Raw genomic sequence first — 22,794 nt, 5'->3', positions numbered from 1 at the left:
ATAGGAACAAATCTAAAGGAACAAATCTAAAGTAAACATACTGGTAGCACTCTCTTCAGCTCAGGTAATGAAATGCTAAGAGCAAGGAGATGGATATAGCTACCGTGTACAGGTTGTCAGTGCTAATGCCAACCACGAGAAGGAAATTCGGTGCAGAATAGGCATAAGCAGGAATGCACTAGGCAAGCACTCTGAAAGAATGAATGGTAGGCACTTGTATCACAAATGATAATGGTATACAACCTATGCAGGTTGCCTGTGGTGACAAATGAGGCAGAAACTTGGAGCCTTACTAAGCACCAGGAAAAAAACTGTGCCATGGAACAAAGGATGATAGCAGTAATGTTTAGGGACAGGAAACGAGCATCTTGGATAGGGGAGCAAACTCGGGCAAAAGATATTATAATTCAAATTAAAGAAGGAACTGGACTTGGGCTGGGCATGTAATGCAACGAAATGGCAACCAGTGGACCACCAAGGTTAGAGAGTGGCTACCAAGAGAGAAGTTAGGGAAGATCATTAACTCGATGGAGTCATGAATTTAGAAAAGTCGTGGTGAAAAATGGACTTGGGCAGCGTAGAACAGGAGCGGTTGGAAGTCCATGGGAGAGGCCGTCATTCTGCAGCGGACTTATACCCCCGTCACACGGCAAATCTAATGTTATTCAAAGTGAACGACATTAGCTGTTAATGACATTCGGTTCGACCGTGCAGGTCTACACGGCGAAACAAATGTCATTTGATTGTGATAGTGGTGACGATTAGCGAGCTCGCAAAACCGCAAGATTATATTTCAAGCGCATCTAGAACGTTTTCACACATATTTTTTTTTAAATAACAAGAGATTATTTTTTTAAATAAAAATAAGAAAATCACCGGTTTAGGTGACATCAGTAGACATCTCAAGCCGAGGCAAGTCCGCAAAAAAATCCATATTAGGGTAGTGCGTGCACTGGGGACGAGATTTTATTTTGTGTTAGTACTCGTTTGTCTTTATTTGAACAACAACACGAAGAGGAAAATACAAGTTCACTGACAGTTTTTAGAAACAGTATTCTTTGGTTTATTCCTGAATTTTCTTGTCTAGTGACACACCACTGCTGTAAAGGCTACTCATTTGGCCACTAACTGAGGTCCGGGACCTCAGCCGCTATATGTCATTCGCCTCAAACGTCATTCGGTATTCTCATGTAGCGCCATTAATGACATTTAGAGTGAATGACATTTGCTTTAAATGTCATTAAATCTGCCGTGTGACAGGGGTAGATAGGCTGATGATTATAATTGAAATTGTGATTATTAAGCCTCTACCTAAGATTTCCAACATTTCTCTCATCAAGGTTAGGCTCATCTGTTTTTAAACCAGCTTTCTTCAACCACAGTAATTGGAGTCCCTAACGCGGCACTTAGAATTAAACAATACCTGCTGGAATGAGGAACACAATGAATGGTTATATGTTGCATGTCTGTATTTATTTTTTGAAAGTTAAATTCTTAAGCCTGAGCATGAAGCTGGTGTGATTATTGTTGGCATTGCCTCGTATTTGCTTTTTCTTTTTCATCTTTATTATACTATCTGCATTTTACATGTGTTCAATGTAGTAACACAACTTTTTATTGAAAAAAGGACCACTGGGGTAGAGGATGGTGGTGGAGGGGAGAGAGATAAAAAAAAAACAGGGAGCTTCTAAGGGCTCACTTCATTGAATGAAAATGAATGTACAAGCTCCTGGCATCTCCAATGTGACTGGCAGAAGTGCTCGAAATTTGGGGATCATGTGGTGGTGGCTCATTACGGCAATATTTAGTGAAGGCCCCACCCAAACAGCTTGTGCTAGACCGCTTTTAAGTGGAGTTTGAAATAACAATTGTGTCAGTCTGTGGATCGAAGTGTAATTGGGGGGTGTGAATGTGCCATGCCTTGCAAGGGCTAGGCACGACCAAACCAGGTGTGCAAGGTCAGACATAATGTTGATATCACAAGAAGGACATCATGGTGACAGTTATTGGGTGAACCCTTCGCGATGGACTTCTGGCGTATAGGCTGCATATGCAAAGAGTATATTACCAAAATATTTCGCTTGGATAGTGAAGAAGTGGAAGGTGCCTTAGCCAGCTAGTTTTTTCTTTTAGGCGGAAGCATCAATCCTTTTTGCACTGCTGAATGCACATAGCTGAGGAGGGCATGGGGGACCACATTGGCTCCACCTCAGGCACCAGCGGAGGTTGTGAAGGAGTACTCTCCTGTGCGACCTCATGGGGCCCCTAATTGCCTGAGGAACAGGGTTTGTGGCCAGGAATCCAACCGACACGGATGTTTGTCTTGTTCCATTGCACGAGCTGTACTTGATAAACTATTTCATGGACAATAGGATGGGTTGAATTGTGAGATCTTAAGGCTGCAGGGGGTTCATAGGAGTCTACAAGTATGCATATGAAAGGTGGTTGAGGTGGGTCATAACAGTAGGTGATAAATGTCACTGTATGGTTGATGGCATACGAGTTCAAGTAGAGGCTTGAGACTTGAATGCCAAGTGCAGTGTAGAGTACCCTGAGAGTCTGTGGTCCTCAGGGCATGTCTAAGCAAGGCCCACACCATGACAGTTCAGGCTTACATCTGTAAATATGTCGATTTCACACTCAAAATGTGAACCGTTTGGAGACGTTGGATACAGTTGTATACAGAGCAATATATTAGTATGGTCTGTTGAATTGCTGTGCGTAGAGGTGTCAAGTGTTGGTTCCTGGCAGGGTGCTATATTAACCTGGTGGTCACAAGGTACAGGGGGTGTTCTCGAGCCCAACGAGGCTAAGGCAAAGAGGTACAGCCTACTCTGGTTTACTGTGACTGTCTGGAGGGCCATGTGATAAAGCACGTGAAGAGCTTTGGTATGGGTCTTGTTGGGGTCATAGGCTGCTGCACCACACATGAAAGTGCACACAGTCATGGCCCTGGCCACAGTCATGATGGCTTTAGACAGTCTTAACCTTTTGAGCCACATGTCAGGAATATTTCTTGTTTGAATTGGTAGGCCTAGGAAGGTAATGGGCTAAGTGGCAGCATATACGTCGCAATTGACATATTGTTGACTTGAAACGTTGGCTTGACTTTTGGGGGTTGAGTTGGATGGCTTACAGCCTCATACTGTCAGGAGATGGGCTTTTTAGGTGCAGCTTGTAGCTCAACAATCTGGTCTTCTAAAGAATAAAAATCAGCTGCATATTTGTCCAGACAGTGACATCATCTGCATGCGTATATGGTAAGGCAGGAGGCAGCAGCAATTATCAAGTGTCACCATACTCTGGTCAATGCCAGGTTGAATAGTAGAGGGCCCACAATAGAACCTTGGGTCACCCCACAGTCGAGGTAGTATGCTGCGGGTGCCTATCTAGGGTGTCATCCATGAAGGTGTACAAGCTGACTTTGTAGAACAGCCCGGATCCAATTTTGCATGTGGGGCACCATGTACTAACAAGGTGCATTCAAAACACGGAGTGTGTGGGTTTCAGAGTATGCTGCGCATCCTGGCGATGGGCTGCGTATGCCCTGTAGGAATAAGTAACAAGAGTTCGCGTCCAACTTGGTATGGAAAGACCATCATTTAGCTTGAGCGAATTTTGATTTGGGCCACCATCGTGTTTAGTACCCGTTCACGCTGTCATCATCTAATTTCGTCACTGTGTAGGGGTAAAGCAGCACACGTCACATTACCGAGAGCCCCGCAAAAAGAAGTATCCTGGAAGGTTCACAAGTTTGCCTCCGCAAGCGACGCTGCTCACTTGTCTGGCCTTGGCAGAAAAGAGAGATAACAGTAGCGTGAACAGGCGCCAAATGTGGCGGCAGCCCAAATCAAAATGCTCACAAGCTAAACGATGGCCTTTCCATACCAAGGTTGGATGCAAACTCTCGTAACTTATTCCTACTGTGCACACGTGAACAGTCGCTTGGATGTGCAGCATGTACTGAAATCCACGCACTGCGATGTTCGTATCTGATTGTATCTTGATAGCACCAGTACCTCTAGGACGAACAGCTGGCTAACGTAGTCAAAGTCCTCCGAGAGGTCAAAAACCATGAGAAAATCAGGCATGCTGCGTATGGTAATGGGGACGGTTAATAACGCTGCGCAGAAGTCAGAGGCTATCATCTGTGCCATCACTGGAGAGGAACCCTGCTTGATCATATTGGAAATACGGTTGGACCTATTCTAAATACTAGGTGAGACTATTGCCGATCATTTGCAAATGACGGCGTGGCCGAAGGTTCTTGATTTCACTGGAAGTTTGGCTTGGCGATGGGGAAAATGAGGGCGCGTTTTAGGTGTTCCAGAACATGTCCATGCTCCCAGAGGTCATGTATTTGACTTAGAATATGTTCCGAGGCCCCAGACGGTAGGCTACGGAGGTACTTTCAGGTGACACCGTCATGCCAACACTACTACTATAAAACAAGCCCGTACGCCAGTGCAGTATGGGAGATCTGACGTGCTTGAGCAAATAAATAAATCCCAGCAGGTAGCCATTGCCTCTTGTTTTTTCATAAAATGCACAAAAAGGAGAAGATTAACGAACAAAATAACCGCTTACTTAAGTTGTACAAAACAATAGAACGTAACAAAAAAAGCCAAATTGTTTGCACTTTCGATTTGTTTGTTACGCTCCATTGTCCATGCTCAACGCGCTCCATTTTTCATGCGCGTTTGTTTCCGTTATCACAAATAGTGACAGAGGATCCGTACAAAATAAGCACAGGCCTTCAGCGAAAGTTCAAGACCGCTATCAGGACTCCAGATATCGGTTGTCACCCGTTGCTATTGCGCGAATCTGCCTTTAGCTGCGGAAAACAGGAGATCGAAAGAATGAGCTTCAGCGCACCTGTGTCGTAAATGACAGTCAGACTACACTGTGAGCATGTCAACACAATAATGTGGATATATGAGTGGCGAAGAAAATCCGAAGAGACGAGTTTAAATCATGACTTGAATGTACGGACGCCTCAAAAAAGAACGCGCGGAGAGCATCCTCAGCTGACGTTTCTAGCATTCTCGCCCAAATAGAAGAAGAAAAAAAAAAAAACAGCGCTGTTGGGAAAGACTCGTGATGCGAAGCCAACGCGCATCAGCAGCAACAACCAAGCGCGTTCCCCCATCTCGGAACGCTGGCGGGCAGGCATAACAAGCAAATAAATGTGCGGGCTGGGGAGGTATATTTACTCACAGGCTTCCTTTTCTTGAGCGTGTAGTTCTTCCATAAGAGCAGCCGCAATTGTAGACAGAAGCCCATGCTGGCGACGCATTGGAGAATGTAGTTTTCTCAGTTGGCTTTTCCCTCTGAAGTGAGAGAGAAATCAGCTGGGTCTGGACATTCAAAGAAACATTGCTCCCGACGGCGCTCAGCAGCTCTGCGACAGGCTGCTAAGATTTCAACTTTGTGGCAAATAGGCCCACGAAGGCGTTGTATTAGAGATGCTGTTACCGCGCACACAATAAGCGCGTAAGAAAAAAAAAATGGTATTGACAGTACCACAGATCGTTACGCTTTCACTCAGACTACGCTGACTGCTTGGCGTTGACCCAGCACATCATCGCCTCCGTGCGATGGCGCTGCGGGTAGCGACGGCGGGTCAGGCGGGTAGCAACCGACCAACCGCGAAGGAACGCGCGTTGTGAGTGTTGGTTGATGTGCGTCCGTGTGTTGAAGGCGTGCGGTCGGAAAAAGGACAATAAACTATTGAGCAACCACATAGCAATGCTAGCGCAAATGTTAAATTGTATGGGCCAAACTCCGAGCTTGCTCTGTAGTCCAACGAAAGCGCGCGGTATTCGAATGATCACTTCTTTGACCCAAATGTGAATTCGTTTTTATTGATCACTAGTAGGCAAACAGAAAAATAAATTGCGCTGACTTAATCTTGGGAAGACGTGAGCTTAAGGGCGCGCTTGAGGGACCGAACCCGAGGCATCACGCTACCCGGTAAATTCGATACAAAGGCGTCATTGGACACCAAGTCTCTTTCAAAACTTTCTTTGTCAAGTTTGGACACGGATTTCAAAGCACACGCTGGAATATTAATTTCATTTCACTTTATTCCTATTTCAGTCATGAAATGTGAAAAATCTGCTTGGACCTGTATGCCAAGGACTAGCATAGGGTCCAATGTGTACAAGTTACAGAACACACGCTGCGAAAACATTGCGAACACAGAAAAGATGATTAGAGCATTATACAATCATATATATTCACGCACTCAAACATGCGTAAAATAACAGAGATATGCAATTTTTAGACACAAACAAAAAGAAACGCAACGAAGAATAACAACTACGCAGTAAACTTTCGCAGGACTTGGTGCTATTGGAAGAGAAGAAATTACGGATTACAGTTACTATTTCAGGAGTGTCTGCCGGTCACGAAGATTCATTAAGCGGGGCAAGAAGGCTTTTTTATTTTGTGTGGGAAGTTATGAGTCTATTTTATGTCCTGGGGGAAACTGTTTCATATTTTGGTACATGCATGAACTGTAGTCGTCGTTCCCCAGGGGGTAAGTTGAAGTTACCAGCAACATAATTTCTGTAGGGGCAGGACGAGGAGCACATAAGCATCAGGTATTTATGGGCGGAGGTCCGCCGACAGTTTCTAACTTCGGGACCTCCTCTGTACTGCAACAATTCTTTTTAACGATGTTGCTGTACTCATTCATGAAATAAAGATCCCTTGTCTTGACTTGAATAGATGAATGAACGGGAAGTTATACCTTATGATTAATGGCAATGGCTGTTTTCTGTTGGCGTAAACTGCCCATGGATAAGATTTGAAGCTTGCAAAACAAAGGTGCGCTGGAATGATCATGGATAGTGTGTGCTCTTATTCTTAGTGAGCGCTTCTGTAATTTTCGTAAAGGTTCAAGTTATGTATAGTGTAAGCCCAACCCATAAATCAATGCAGTAAGATAAATGACAGTGGATGAGTGAAAAGTATTATTCAACATTATTATTCAAAGTCGTGTGCACAGCTTTGGCAGAACGTGTCATCTCATTGATATGTACAAATTGATCATCCTTCAGGAGAAATAAAGAGGCCGTCCCGCGAGTATTTTCCACTCCGGCCTTCACCTTTATGCCCAGGCAAGTATTTAACTGCTGCCTTGAGTTATAGGGTGTGCACGCATCGATGGAGCCCACCATGTGACACGCCTTAGTGAGGAACGTCTCGCTGCTGAAAAAATTACCGACTCGACGAATCTTGGAATAAGGCCCAATAGTCCACATGAAGTCGGCCTCTCGAGATAGTGTCAGTGATGCCAAGCTGCATGATCGAGATGAATCCGTGGAAGCGACTGCACCCTGGCTTTTGCGTGCCGCGCGCCGTCATTCCGCAGCGTGTCCTCCTGCGGCGTTGCAGAAAAGTCTGGCATGAGTTATCAAGTCCTTCATTCGCACTTCCTCGTCGCAGAACCCGCAGCGAGTGACGTAGTACGGGCACTTCTGGCAGTGGCATGGCATGTCCAGCAAGCAGCCCACGTAGCTGCAACCCGTGCTTCTGTTCCAGCAGAAAGCCGATGCTTTGGAGACGAGATCTAACGTATCAGTATCGGTCCCCGCAGGTTTCCAGGCCGAGCCGTCGAACGGGCAGTGAGGCTGCGCGCTGTCCAGGCAGCGCGAGCAGAGTGCGTGGTGGCACGATTCGCTCGTGTACAGACGGGGAGGCACCATCCCACACAGCGAGCAGTGCGATAGCGCTGGCACGGGAGGTACGAACTCAACCTTCCGACGCTCCACGTCGCTCGAGAACTGAGTCAGCACGAAGGGGCCGCCACTTTCCTCGGGCTCGCTCTTCACCGGCCGAGGGACGCTGGCGCTGACTTCTAGAGCATCGTCCGTCTCCTTGGGCCAGTGGAAGGGTCGACAAAAGGGAAAGCATCTCCACATGGTTCAGGCCACTGAAGCGCTGTCGCCGAACACCAGTTTCCACCCTTAGCATCCCCCATCTGATACCAGCACCAAGTAGGAAGAATTAGATGATGAAGCTCATCCTCGACAAATGACACATACCCAGTGTTTGTGTCATTCGTGCAAGCAGTGGCATATCATCTTTTGGAAAACATGCCGGTTCGTCTCCTCAATCATTATCTTCGTTTAACTGGGCCCTCGGTGAACCTGATAAACTTTGGTCACCGAGTGCTCTGAGCGTCGGATACATGCTCCCTGCGACCACTTTGTTCACCGGTCATCCGCCTTCTTAACCGTCAGGCCCTGTCACGGAGCCGGAAATCCTCGCTGTTGCAGCCTGGTCAGGTCCACCAACAGCCACAACAAGTTATTAAAACGCCGATCTTCGGTCCTCCGCGACGTTGCGTCTCGCGGGACAAGTGAGTCCTCTGTTGGAACCCTGAGATAAAGATGGTGGTGGTGGTGAAATGCATTTACTCTGGGGTGAGACACAGTGTCGTTTACGGGCAAATTTCCTCTTCCATACGACGTAATAGACGACACATCAGAATATGGAGGAATGTTTAGCGCAGTTGGGACAAAGACAGGGAAAAGACGGGACGGGTGCCACTCACAACTCACCCGTGTCAACCCTGGTTCACACCGGCGTCCACCGCGCTCGTTGCGTTGTTTGGCCTCTTGGAAACGCGCGTTCCTTTTGCCTTACCGAATCCGTGAGCTTGTTTGTTCTAACGCAGTTAACTGCATGAGCAAGTACCCTGACTTCTGGTGAGAGCCTCGACGTCCACTACGTGTCGGCCAAGTCTCCTGGAGTTCGGTAAGGGCTGTTTCATTGGTTATCAGCGTCACCGCGACCTGAACAAGGGCTGCCCATCTCCCAGGTCGCAAGTTTTGGGCGCACTGGAAGAAGCACACGCAATCCGTGTGCCAGCTTCTACGGCTCTTGTTGTGCCACAGACAGTGGAGTCCTGACTTCGAGATTGCACGCATGGCCATGCCTCGTCCGAATGCCGCAGGCATCAACGCTACTAGCTTCGTCGGGGCCGGCAGCAGCGTCCTCGGAGTTACGAATGAGACATGCAGTATACGTGATGTCTGGGCCCTCAACCTGGGCCCTCAAAATCGACCGTGTCGTCCAGCGGTACAAACTTGTCGCCATGGGCACGGAGTTTCCCGGTGTGGCGTTTAACGTCATAGGCGACTTCCACAGCCGAGTAGACTACCACTACCAGAGCCTCCGATCCGATGTGCACATGCTCAAGATCATCCAGATAGGTTTCACCTTCATGGACGAAGCCGGCAAAGCCCCCAAACTACTGGACCTGGCAGTTCAATTTCAAGTTCAGCCTAACGGAGGACATGTATGCCCAGAACTCTATCGACCTTCTCATCAACTCTGGCATTCAGTTCGACAGGCACGAAAAAGAGGGCATCGACCCGGTCAAGTTTGCACAGCTCTTCACGGTGACGGTGTCTGGTGTGGTCCTTTCGGATGACGTGAAATTAATCTGCTTTCACGGAGCCTACGACATGGCGTACCTTTTCAAGTTGCTGACAAACCAGCCACTGCCGGCAGAAAAGTCCGAGTTCATCGAGGTGATGACGATTTACTTTACTGCCATCTATGATGTTCAGTACCTCGTACAAACTTTCACGAACGTCACTGGAAGCCTTGAAACGTTGGCCGACAAGCTGCTGTTGGAACCGACAGGGACGCGACATCAGGCAGGAAGCGACAGCCTGCTGACCCGGGAAGTATTCTTCAAGATACGAGGAGCGACAGGTGCGCCCGCACCTTGCCCACTGCAGGTTCATTCAGTACACAAACCAAATAATGCTTCCGAAGTAATTGTGGTGTTCACGCGCACGGCGCTTGAGATGCCGGCTATATTCTGTACGATCTGCTCACGCCGCCGCTAATGGGCGCTTCAGCTCCCTCTAAGCACTTCCACTGCCAAATTCGAGAGCTTAGGGGTACACAGCACGGCCGAAGAGCTTATAGAAGCTCACATATCTAATCAAATAGCTCGTTTATCCAAAACCCAAGCTGTAAACCACATTCTCAAACGACTTAAAATAAACCAGACCCATAATACAGAAGACAGGTTGTTCCCCCACCCCCTGAAATTCACAAAAAGCTGACTGCCAATAAATCAATCCCCAGAAATATACATCCTGTATACCACGTCAGACGTAGAGAGCAGAGGGCGAAGGCCCTACAGCAACGATTTCCAACCAAAGTAGAAACGATCTATGTGGACGCGGCGGAATATAGACATCGTGCTGCATTCGCAATAGCAATAAACAACGACCCCCCCCCCCCCTCCCTTAACTCCCTAACTCTTCTCACCTCAAACGCTGCAACTGCGGAAGAGGCGACCCCTAGCGCTCGTACAATGACCAACCCCTACAACCATAATATCTGATTCTAAGACGGCCATTTAAAATTTTCCCGCAGCCTATTACCGCCCCAGGCCCACAAAATTATCCAGCAGCACCCACCACAATCCCCAGTAGAACTCGTATGGGCTCCGGCGCACGCTGGCCTGGAGGGTAACGAGGCCGTCCACAGTATGGTTTGAAGGCTTACTATCCGAGATTGGGCAAGCACGTTCCCCTACCATTGCGCCAGATCCGCCAGAGATAGAATGGTGTCATATCGAGAAATAACCATGCACTACCGCCTCTCCCGCAGAAAACTCCCGTCAGCCAACGTGCTGCTCACACCCGCACAAGAGCACACGTGGCGACTCCTCGGCGAACACCTTCCCGAACCCAGCCAAAGCTTTTCTTTCCTCCATGCTCAACCTCATCCACCCTTCCCTTTACCCCTCACCAAACTGCAAAGCATGCGGAGCCCTCGCGACCCTTCCTAACATCCTATGGGTATGCATCAAAGAGCCTTTCCCCCATTTCCTCCAATGAGCAGTGGGAGGAGGCACTGGCGAGCTCAGACCGGGAGATCCAAACCTGCCTGGTCACCAGAGCCGCCGACATCGCTGCCGGCATAAACCGGCAGCCACCAGAGCCTTCTAACCGCGCAAAGCTCAAATGCAGTGTTTTCTCTCTCCCAGCGCGCGCAATTTGTTTTTGCTTGTCTTGTTCTTCTTAGTCAACTGAAGCGCCGCTGCGTGATCCTTGAGTCCTGGCATCGCATTGGTTCGCATAGGTCGTGAATGGTACTGTTGTTGTTCCACGTGTTTTACATTAACTTTCTACCGCCTTTTCGCCTGCCCTCACGCGTCTATGTATACCAGAAGGTCCAATGCTCTTTAGCGCAGCGTGTTATCACGCTACGGTTGTCGACAATGGTGTACTGCTGCGTTCCGTTGAGGAAATCGAGCAGCCATTCCGTGAAAGGAATTCCTTTCGTGCAACGGCTCGTGAAGGAAAATAAAGCACTTGGGCAAAAAGCCTATACAGCACGCTGGTGACTGTGAGTGGCCTGTGATCCCTGAGAAGGCTGCTGTCACCGCATTTCTTCGGTATTAATGACGCCTTTCCCAGTAGCCACGTCTCTGGGATGGGGTTGCCTTGGATTATGCCGGTGAAGATTGCTTCAAGGTGTGCTTGCGCCACTTCCCCCAGACACTTGACCAGTTCCGCAGGGATACCATCGAGTCTGCATGCTGTGTGAACCCCGATGCGGGCAAGAGCCCGTTTGAGGGCCCGCGGTGACACCTGCCATTGGCAGTCGACCATGTGCGAGTCCTGTTCACTTGGCGGCCCTCCTACAGGGCTGGCTCTGTGTTGGACGTCCCCTTGGTTGGGTGTCGTATCAAGCATTCTCATCAAGGTGTGTTGTGACGTGATGACGTAGATAAAGCACCGCGCCACCCGTCATTTCATCTCGGAGTGTTGGCGATGTTGGTTTGCGGTTGAGTGAAGAAACATAGGTCCAAAACTTCCGAGTGCTGTTGCGGCCTGCTGTAGTGATCTCCTCCAGTTGCCTGTGGTCCTTTCTGCGATTTTGCATTGAACAATTAAGCAATTAAGCTGTTGCATTGGTCATTTGCAGCGCAGATACTCTTCCCACGCAAGGAGGCATTCATTGGCTGTGAGATTTTTCACTGCATGTACGCGGCAGATAGCGCCTTGCAGGTATTAGAGGCTGTCGCACACGTTTTTGGTGGGGTGATGAGGAGATTGACAGCTTGAGTACATTGCTGAAGAGGCCACCTTCATCAATGAGGACTTGTCTGATGTGTGTTGCCAGTGAAGACGATATCAGTCCGTAGTCAATGCAGCTACAACTGTTGCCAGCACACCACGTAAAGTCACCTTCACGGTCGCCGCACAGGTTGGCTAATCTCGAGAGAGAGCTTCTCAGCCAGGCCGACCATAAGGTTACCATTATAGTCCTGGAACCCATCGATATATGCCCGTTGAAGTCTCCCATTCCATGGCGTCACTTGTTTGTTGGCCCCCCACCGTGCCACATCCTGTTCTATGGACTTGCGAGATGGCTAGCGCCATCTAGTGAAAACTAGATAAACCAAAATGTGCTTTTGTTTATTTTGTTGTTTTATTGCAACAACAAAGTGATATGTTTCTGAAAGAACCAAACTAGGCCGTTAGGAACATGTCTATATATTTGTAAACCTTTTCGTATTGGTACACGATGTTTTTTTTAAAACCCGTAGGTTAAGAAGTGGTAAGCCCAATAGGAATGGGATCAAATGAGTCCCCCTTACTTCCCATTTTTTTAATTTGTTTTTCCGCGGAGGCACTATAAAATGGCTTATCATTGTGGGGCGAGCATGACTGGTGAGCAGCCGTCGATGCGCCGTAAGCATCCCTTGGAACGGAAAAATGATTATCGGTAGCCGTCATTTGGCAGAATCTGTGACCGCGTTTGTTCTCCTCCCTCCTAGAACCCAAAAATTTCACGCCCTCCCCTCCCCCAATTCTTTCGCCACTAGCAGCAAATAAGGATGTTGCGTGCGGCAATTGAGCCACTTATGCTAAACCTTGTGAGTAAAATACCACAAGAGATAAATAGGAAAAACAAAGAAGAATGCTTTGAAAAGATAACACAAAACGTAAGACAAACAATTTGGACTAAATGACTGCGTACATTGTGGATGACATGCGTTCGTTTTTCTCGTTGTTCTTTTATTTTTCGTTCTTTGTTTAATATCGCGTTCGTTTTTTATTTTGATCGCCATAATTTTTGTTCGTTTTCTTGTTGCTTTGATTTAGGCAACTGTCGTATTTTTATTGCGTATCTCCGTTCCATATTGTTTCGTACCTATGCCGAAATACATATCTGGCGCGGATTTCGTAACTGCGTCAAAATCAACAAACCATGATGGTTTTCCCTTCAGCCTCCTAGGCCTTAAAACCGGCCGCAAAAATGCAATAAAATATCCGAGCTTTTCCACTCTGCGATGATGGAAGCCAGCTATGGTGGGGTTTGCTATAGTGAATTTATGTATTATCGTTATTGACTCACGTCGGTGTGCCAAGCGTGCAAGTTGCTCTTCAACAGGGAGGGATTCGCAGCTACTCGGTGAGGTGGAACTTGAGGCGGCAACGGTGGCGGCTGCACGTTCTGCGGTAGCGGCCGTTGTTTTCGCGCCTCTTCGCGCTGATTGTGCAGCGTGTGAAAGAGGCATCGGTAGCGGTGAGGAGGAGGAGCGGAGAAGCGGTGCCGAGTAAATCTTCGCCTCCGGAAGAGAAACACGGGATCCTATAGTTATACACATTTTAGCTGGGAAAACCCCAGAAATATAACTTCTGTTACGAAGTTACACATGATTTCACAGTCCTATAGCACTGTGAATCACCTGGAAACTTAATAAAGCGTACTAACACGGGACAAGATCAAATAATGGGGCGCAAACGCCAACTTTCAACTGTCGTGTTATTTGCTCTTGTTCGATGTTACTGCGGCGCTTTTAATTTCCTGATACGTATACCAACGTATCATTCACTTTTGCTTGTGCGACTCATGTTGGCTGCGCAAAAAAAATGAACAAGGACGAAGAACTTCAACTGGCGAGCAAGTGTTGGGTGCGTGTGGTTGTTTTTTCACCACCTGAGAAAGTGGCGCGTTTGTGGAGCCTTGTTGTGCGTGGGCCTATAAAGCGCCAAAGCCTGCGAAAAAAAGAAGAAAAAAAAACGCCACAGCTTCGTTGCTGGTTAAACAGGCGTAGTGTAGAAAGTACCCCTGCCCTGTGGACTATATGTAGGGCAGACATGGGCGGCGCCTTGACAGATTGTAAGCTCTCAGAGCAGCGTGTTGGAGCGTGGCCAAATGCTGGGGTCCATTTGGCAGGTCATTGCCGCCGTTTCCTGTGTCCTACGCGTCACCCAGTGACGAACATGTATCCAAGTATCCTTCAAAAGGCTAACAGGGGCATTGTGTGTACTTGAGGCATTGTGTGTATACGCAATGAAAGTAAAAAATGCGCCAGTCCGCCCTCCCTTGCATTATCAGATAAAGGACCATACACGTGTGGCGATGCGATATGCGTTGCACGATATTGTTAGTCATGTTCATTTTGTATATTTTTATGTGCATTCTTCAGGATTTCCAGGTATGTGTTACGTTCCAGGTTTCGCCGGACACAGCGAGTTTCCTTTGCGTGACGAAAGATCAGTTGAAGCTAAGCGGTGTCCGCGGCTCCCGCGAGAAATACAAAAAAATGCACTGGAATAAGTGCTTCCATCTGCGGCGCGTCGTGCCCCTCGGCTCCTCTAGGCCGTAGACACTCAGTACGGGCCTCTACTTAAAGGAAAGGAAAAAAAAAACAGTGCAAGCCAGTCTTAGCAATTAGGCGATGCAACCCCCGACAGTAGGGGAGTGAGAAACTTCGAGTTGTCGGACAGCGAATAATATCGCTTCGAGTTGGAGGTGGGTAGACGAAGGCGCTGTTGAGTATTCTTGTTGACAGGTGGCATGAAATGTCGAGTGAATGGCCGCTAATCCGGCAGTACTCGTGGTTGAGTTCCAGGTGGCATCGGTATAAACAGCGCTATGCGGAAACCGCTGGGTCATTTGAGCCGTGCGTCTGTGTTCGTTAGTATATATGGCGAAGCGCGTAGGACCGGTGACTGGAAGTGGGTGTGGGCACGGAGAAAGAAGTATTTCTAGCTCCGTGGGTGTGGGTTAACGACGATGAAGTCGGCTAAGGGATGGGATGTTGTGGTGCGCAGTGACATGCGGCAGTAGCGTAAGTAGCGCCCGGCCGGCGAGAGTGGATGCTCGTCAGAAGTCATGGCCTTCCTAACTGGTTCCAATGATTTCTGTGAGAGGTGGGAGTTGGGCGTATTTGTATAGCTCCTCGAGTTTGGCATGTTTGGGAAGGCCAGTGATGACTCGAAGGCTCTCACGATGCAACACCACCAGCTGCTGCAACTGAGCCTGAGTGAAGTCGAAGCATCCTGCCCCTTTTGCACTTTGCTCGTATAAGGACAGCCTGGGTCAAAAGTTTGAGTGTCTCCGTTGTAACCCCTCCTACTCAATTGCTTATGCGTTTGATTATGTTAAGCTGTTGATACCATGTTTTCTTGATTTGGTCAAGCCACACACTGCATCCGCCATCATCAGGGACAGGGATGCCAAGAATTTTAACCCACTTCTGGTGGGGCGGCTTAAGTTGTGATCATGCAAACTAAAAAGTGTAGGCGTTCTTCTGTTGCTGTGTACCGCCAAACACCACGAATAAATAAATGAATAAATAAATAAATAAATAAATAAATAAATAAATAAATAAATAAATAAGGGGAGCGCTGTACACGACCATCACGATGGTTAAGTCAACGATTGCAGCCGATTTGCTTCTTCTTCACTGCCGCAACGACCTTTACTCTATCTTTGTTGCTATCAGTGCGAGCTTCCTTCATTTTCTTGGAAGCGATGATCATTGGACATCACTTTGGAGGGGCTTACGCTACGACGCTATGACGTGTCTTTCTCGTTCCGAGCAAGTGCTGCCACGATAACGGCGAGCGCTGGAGTTTTTTTTGTGTGTGCCAATCTTGGGCAATCTCTCTGAGTGGATATGCTTGGCTTGACAAACGGGCGCCGGGGACGCTGGGCGGTCGCCGCGAGGCACGAGTACACGAGCAGTCGGCATTTTCTTGTTTTTTTTTTAAGCTGCCGCGTGATCGCCGCGAGGCATGCGCTCACGTGGGCTGGACATTTTCTTGGTATTTTTCACTGCGGACAACAAACTCTAACTGTGGGATCCGTCGACCCCCAAGGACGAGACTCGAGCGTCAAGGGGGGAGAGAAGTGACCATCAAGGTCTGTCTTTTAATGGAACGTCAGGGGGAAGGGAAGACGAAGAAGCCATGCGTGCGCTCGTGCGCCCCTAGACATGACGATGATGCCAGAGCACAGGGAGATTGACCTCTGTCCCTTCAAGACAATGGTTGCCCACACCAGGCCTATGGCGGTCAATGACGATGCGGCTGCGACCCCTTCAAAGAGATTCTACACTAACGATTTGCTAAACACCTTCGCTTTTTTTTTTAAAAAAAGCGACAATAAGAAAAAAGAAGATCGTTCTCCTCGTTCGAGCGCTACACCACTTGCATACACATTAGTGAAGCGACTTTGAAATTCTTTCTACCATCCAGGGATATATTTTATCGGTTTAAATATTTGTATACATTTCATTATTTTTTATTCAAAACCGTCGCATCTGTTTTCTTGTTGTAGTTGTTGATCTAATGCCTTCCAGCGCTGCGTATGTATCTTACTTGTCCTTGTGTGTGTTTTTATTGCGCTGTAATTTTAACGTGTGGAACCAACTAGCCCAGACGTCAAGCTTCCAGATCATTCGCCGTGAGTGGGTATGCGAAATCCATCTGTGGCCATCATTATCATCATGTCTTAACGACTAGGGTGCTGCTATAAAGCTTTTTTAAGTGCGAATGCACTTTATAAGCGACCCTGAATTCCGGTGACCGCCGTCCGTCCACATAGCAACAGCTGCGGGTGCGCGCGCTCCTCGTCTTCCTTGGCAACGGGGGGAGATGGGCGCGCGCTGCCTGGCCGCTGAAATGGCACATACCCACGTGGGGGATTGGCCAGGAATCTCCTCGTCTTCCTTGGCAACGGGGGGAGATGGGCGCGCGCTGCCTGGACGCTGACAGGGCACATACCCACGTGGGGGATTGGCCAGGAATCGGGCGTGAGAAGGGCTAATGCACCCGCTTAAAGGAGTACTGACACGAAATTTCAAAGCTGAGATCCGCTCTAGCAATCAAGTACAACGACAACACAAATAGGTGTCTGTGAATAAATGCATCTTTCTTTCTTTGTAGTTGTGTGTGTGTGTGTGATCTCTCTTTCGCGAACACTACCGAACCGCGCAAATTCAACTCCTGCATTCGCACTTTCACATTCTTCCCCTCGGGGAAATGCGGGGAAATTTTTTGCTTCCGAAGGCATACTGTTACTTACATATATCAGAGAGAAATCTCTGCTCGAGGCAGTCCGTGTCAAAGTGGAAATAAGGGGAAGAGCACAAATTTGCTTACCTTCGTCATCAGCTTGGCTTATAACGTTTCAGTGAGTGCGAATTAAAATATGTAGTGCCGCAAAAACCACAGCGAACGCCGAGAAAGGCGTTTGTTTACATACGTAGGAAATAAAAACACCACAACATGAAAATGAAACAATGCGGGTTTTCTTCCTTTTTCCTCTTTTCCTCTTCTTTTTTTTATTTTTTTAGGACTGCGGGAATGCTTTTGTCAGGAATTCGCCTGTGACTCAACGGGAAGAAGTCGGCCGCTACAAAGAACGTTCGACTTTCGCATCAGCCCATGAAAATGCATTTGAAATGTTGCAACATTATTTTTAAGTAACATATAGAATGTGGAAAACCCGTAAAAGCTGAAAAAATACAACAGAACGTACATCGCTTACCCCACAGATGGAGCTCGCCTGCCACGTTACGAACTGCGCGTCGGTTAGCTGTCGTAACTTGTCCTTGGCACTCGTCGGTTTTCTGAAAAGAATGCTTCCGATGCGATGGGAATGCCGGCAAGAGACTTAAAAGAAGGACCAATATTATAGTAGCAGTAGTAGTAATAGTAGTAGTAGTAGTAGTGTGATTATGATAAAGCGATAGGTCGGTGTGCAACGCACACGTCACTCTTTCCTGAACACCAGTGGGCATGCCTCCCACGAGTGCTCCCTGAAAATGTTGAGCTAGAACTTCTGTTTAGTGATACTAGGGTGAGAAACGCGTCGGCACTGCGTTGTCCTCGGGTATTAAGCAGCGAGCCCTCGCGTACCGTCCAGCAACACGTCATCGTCATCAACGGGCGCAAATCCCTCCGCTTGGACGCGGAGGCTCTCACGCTCATTAACTCTATGTCACGCTCGCTGCTCATACAAATGGAATAGCATTAAAAGTCATCCATCATCATCATCAGTACTTTTTAGTGGGGTGAGGGTATCCTCGTGCACGCGCTTACCTCCTGTCCTTGCAGTGCAGCGGCCGCCGTTGAATAAATAAGACGCTGACGGTTGATTGCCCCATGGGACTATAGGTGTACAGTGCAGTGTTGGTTTTAGTGCGCCAGCATTTTGGCGGCCGCTACTGTGGTTTGGCGGCGGCAACGGCCTCGGCGTCGGCTTTGTAACGGAGCGAGTGAAGGCAGGCAGAAAACGGCGGAGGAAAATGTGGCGAAAGTGTGCGGGGAGGGCAGTGTGCTGAGCCCGCACGAGGCGCGCGTCGGAGCTCTGCCCGCTATCACGCGCCGTTTGCGGACATCTGCCCCTTCTGTGTGCTTCCTGAGTTAGCAGCTGACGTTGAACACATGCTGTGGACTTGCCCAGGTCTTAGAGACGACCGAACGCAACACCTCCGAGGCACAAGGCTCCATCCTATAGGAGACCCCCAGTTCTCAAGCGCCGGATATGGGGGCCCCAGCACCGGTCTCTTCTTGAATTTTTGCGCATAACGGGTGCAGTGTTGTACCTAAAACTTTTTCTTGTGCCGTATACGGCAATCTCTCGCAAATAAAAAAAAAAGGCGTTTCAAAACGATAGTCGTCTGGCGGCCCTGTCCCGTAAATCCATTCAAGTTTACCGCGCTCCAATGCTCCACTATGAGGCCCTTCTCCATGCTAGGGTGCCTGGATGCACACGCTCCCCGCCGCTCCCCGCGCTCCCCAGCGGGGGCGAGCGTGTGCATCCAGGTACCCTACTCCACGCTAAGGCCCTTACAATTATCCACGGGCGGTCCACGCGCCATCTACTAGAATCTTTCATTACTTTTGAGCAACTTGAAATGCCGCCAGGAGCTATAGTGCACGGCGCGGGCGACAGCGTGATACAGCGAACGTAGTATTTCATTTGCTATCGCAAAAAATTGAGCATCTATGTATTTTAAAATAAAGGAACACTAAATATCACTTATGTATTGATTCTATGCCGCAGATCTGCGTAATGTTTGGTTTTTGTCCAACAATGTTGACAAGTATGATCACTGCAACCAGATTTGTGGCTATATAAAAGTCTTGTTCAGCAATTGTTTCACTTTGGCCGGGCGTTCAAGTAGCCCAAGAAAGACTATCGTCTTTAAAATCTTTTGAGCAGGGTTGCAAGTCATCTGATTATCATAGAGTGGTTATTTTTGGCTGAGGTACTTCGCGACACCCTAATCTAAGCACTGGATGTGTTGGTTGACTACGTTCTGAACGCATTTCGGATTTCAAAAAAAAAAAGTTGAAAAAAGCGTCGCGGGGCCACTTAAAGCGGCACTCTGCATTCGCGTGCCCTTGTCTGCCTTCCGGTGTTTCTCGCGCTGTTTCATACTCAGACATGTACCAACTGGCCCACCTACAATCCCTTTTGGCGGTACGTCGTCCGCATGATGACTTAAAGGGGCACTGACACAAAAATTTTGCATCTTGTTTTTTTTTTTGTTGCGATAAGTAGCTAGTGACCTACTTATAACCTGTAGAAACCTCATTTGCTTCAGCGTGCAACGGTTGTTTAATTAGAGGCATTTTCAATACGGCCAGTCGCAGTTTCGGTTTCAGCGAGTGCCGCGAAACGATGGATTTTGTGGATTTTGTGTGAACAAAGCTGACCACGTGACCGTCGGAGGGATATCACAGAGCAGAGCCGCCGTAGCACTGTCGAATCCGCATCGACGGCAGTTTCTGCGAATGCCCCCACGTACTGATCTCGTGAGGCGCTTAATTAAAAGCGACCGTGGATGTGACGCAGGCGCTGCGAGTGCAAATGCCACCGCGGCTAAAGAACGACGCGCGACGCTCGAGACGGTGGGTGGCAAGACGCGCGCTGGGAGCAGCCGGCCGGTCTGCCTACAGGTCCGCCTACAGATGTGTTCGGCTTAGAACTGCGGCGGATATTCGAGTGCCGCTCTCGTAAGCGGTGCAGATGACAATTTTTAATGCAACCCGCCATCGCATCATTAACTCCTTTCTCATGCAAGCCACCATGGTCGGGACCGGGGACAATTTCGTGCAGCGGTAACAAGCTATCACTCGAGCTACCTGCGCCGGCCTGGGCCACTTCGTGGCCGTGCACGCCACCGCCTGCACAGCGACCGTGCGGCTAGCTCAGTGGGCTTTTCGTGCCTCCGGCGCGTTTTCGCATCCAATGGTAATAAACAGTAATAGAAACAGAGTGCCTGGAATCACTGTAGAACTTTCGTCGCGGTCAGCTGCCCGATGAGCTGACGAAATCACGGCGCCTCCGTCGCCAACGATCGGGTCGTTCGTTCTCGAGAGCAGAAGCTCCGCCCTCCGGCCCTCCGATTGGAGCGGCGAGCCGGGTGAGCCGACGAAAAACGCCGGCAGTGCGGAAGCGGCAAACACAAACTCGTGACGTGTTTGGGTGTTCTTTATTTACATAATATCCTCGGGATGTCGATTGCGCGTGGTCATCTCCTGACTGCTCGGTCGCGTTTCGCACACTTTAAAATTGATTTTAAATATGTTCTAGGCTGTGTTCGCCGCTGATATTTTACAGATGATGTATATGTGTTCCCACCAATCTATCTCCGAAGTTATCTCGCCTTCAAAATTTTGTGTCAGTGCCCCTTTAAGGACTCGTGTAAGGCAACGCGCGAAGGCCCACGGCCCATATACATTGACCTCATTCCCCATCCCAAAATTATCTCTTTATTTAATGGTGCCATAGAAGGTACGTGATAGCCCCGCTTAGTAATATCACCTTGCCTTGGATTATTTCCCAAATAAGCTTGCTCGTACACGTTTCGGGAAGCACAGGTGTTCGGCTGCAAAACGGGTAGCGTGCATAGAGAGAGAAACAACCTTTAATGAAAGAGGCACGAAACGTAGTCGTCCTGAGGAAGTGCTCTGGCCAGCTACTCTGGCCAGCGCAGGCGGAGAGATGTGAGGTGACCATGGCGGATCCAACGGCATGCGTGAATGTCACGAGTTTCCACAGTTTCAGTCCATTGCCCAGCAGGAACGTCTGACGAATGTGAAACGATTTACATGATGCAAAGCTCAGAGCACAACTCAAGTCATATGAGTACGTCGATCGTTGCATTGCAACATTGTAAATCGACACCCATGATCCGATATGGACCATTAGGTACGTTGAAACAGAGAATTATCGCAAGAAGGGGCTCTACAACGTCCAATACTTGCGAAACAATCTTCGCAGCCTGTGTTCGCACCCCAGCAAGCCGTGAACGCATGGTATTAATTAAATGCTTTAGCATTTTTACAACCTTCTCAGTTTCGATTTCCTTGGTCGACAGGTTGCGCATTCGCGCCTACAGACTCGCTTTTAAGAGTCGCGTCAGGTTGCGGATTCGTGCCTACATACTTGTCTTTAGGAGCGTGCATAAATTATTATTGAAGTATGGCCCGCATAATAAATAGTCCCTCCGGCATTGCACTTAGTACTTTAACTGCCCCAAAAATTATTACTTCTTCACAAGAAATACCCAACTAAAAGACTTCTGAAGCAGAGGCTTCAGAATTCTCGTAGTGTGGGATCGAGCCCAGCATGCCAAGGCCTGTACACCTCCTTTATCTTAGTATTCGCACCCCCTGATGCCCTGATGCCTCCCTCCTTTTTTTATCCAGGTATGTACAGGTTTCTCCAACGTATTTGGACCCAATATTAATGAAGCAGATGGGTTTTGCAGCAGCTATTGAAGGTCTACAGGTGATTCCTGAATATAGGGGGACTGTCCTGAAGGCACTGTTACATTCGGTAAGGCGTCCTCGAACCGGGCTCATGTGGTAGCGTGGTGGTCGAGCGGCTAGAAAACGTTGCTGCCTTTGTGATGACGACAAGAAGCCGAAGGCAAAACTTAACTGGTTTACTGCATAGCGAGAGATGATCAGCGACGACACAGGAACAGCGCCCTTCCGGGCGAGGTTACAGCAGGGCTCTAACAAAGCGACAGCGGGATCTCGGCCTTTCAAAAGAATGCCTTCTGCGCTCGGAGACACCGCGTATTCATCCCCGAAGCGCTAACGGCCAAAACAATTCTCCTAGTGCTTTTGCACACGGCCCGAACATAGCACAGGCACACGAGCATTTTTTCCCCCCGAGTTCGTGAGGTCCCGTAGCAGCGGCGCTCGTTGAGCCTGAGAGAAGGGGAGAGAGGAGATCTCGGCTGCGGCGCCCGCTTCGCAGGTGCACGTCTCTGCATGCCGAACAGTTTGTTTTGTATTTTGCAACTGCCATGGTTCGAGTCATCACTGGCGGGGCCTGTCTCAACATGTTTTCGAGGAAGGCAGGCTTTCCGCAAAGCACGGGTTCAGTGAGTCCATTAAACAAAACTTGCAGCAAGCGCGAACAGGGTAGCGGCGCGCTGAATCGTAACAGCACACGACAGGAGGCAGCGCCCCCAAGGAACGAGAA

General features: G+C 48.6%; 1 protein-coding gene and 1 pseudogene across 1 annotated transcript in view; one reads left to right on the top strand and one right to left on the bottom strand.

The window, feature by feature from the left end:
* LOC144150561 (ATP-binding cassette sub-family A member 2-like) overlaps window positions 1-5,569 on the bottom strand; it is a 132,113-nt gene extending 126,544 nt beyond the window's left edge. Inside the window, exon 1 of the mRNA XM_077682162.1 lies at window positions 5,218-5,569. Within this exon, the coding sequence (XP_077538288.1) occupies window positions 5,218-5,283 (66 nt within the window). The 5' untranslated portion in view covers window positions 5,284-5,569. The remainder of the gene's footprint in view (window positions 1-5,217) is intronic.
* A 3,368-nt stretch (window positions 5,570-8,937) lies between these two features.
* LOC144159483 (CCR4-NOT transcription complex subunit 7 pseudogene) lies at window positions 8,938-11,627 on the top strand (annotated as a pseudogene).
* Window positions 11,628-22,794: the final 11,167 nt, after the last annotated feature.

The sequence above is a fragment of the Haemaphysalis longicornis genome, unplaced genomic scaffold (genome assembly GCF_048455015.1).
Source record: "Haemaphysalis longicornis isolate Haplotype H1 unplaced genomic scaffold, Haemaphysalis longicornis Haplotype H1 scaffold_1, whole genome shotgun sequence".
In the NCBI taxonomy this organism is placed as follows: Eukaryota; Metazoa; Arthropoda; class Arachnida; order Ixodida; family Ixodidae; genus Haemaphysalis; species Haemaphysalis longicornis.
Note: the sequence above shows the minus strand (reverse complement) of the source record. Positions and strands in the feature narration are given on the sequence as shown.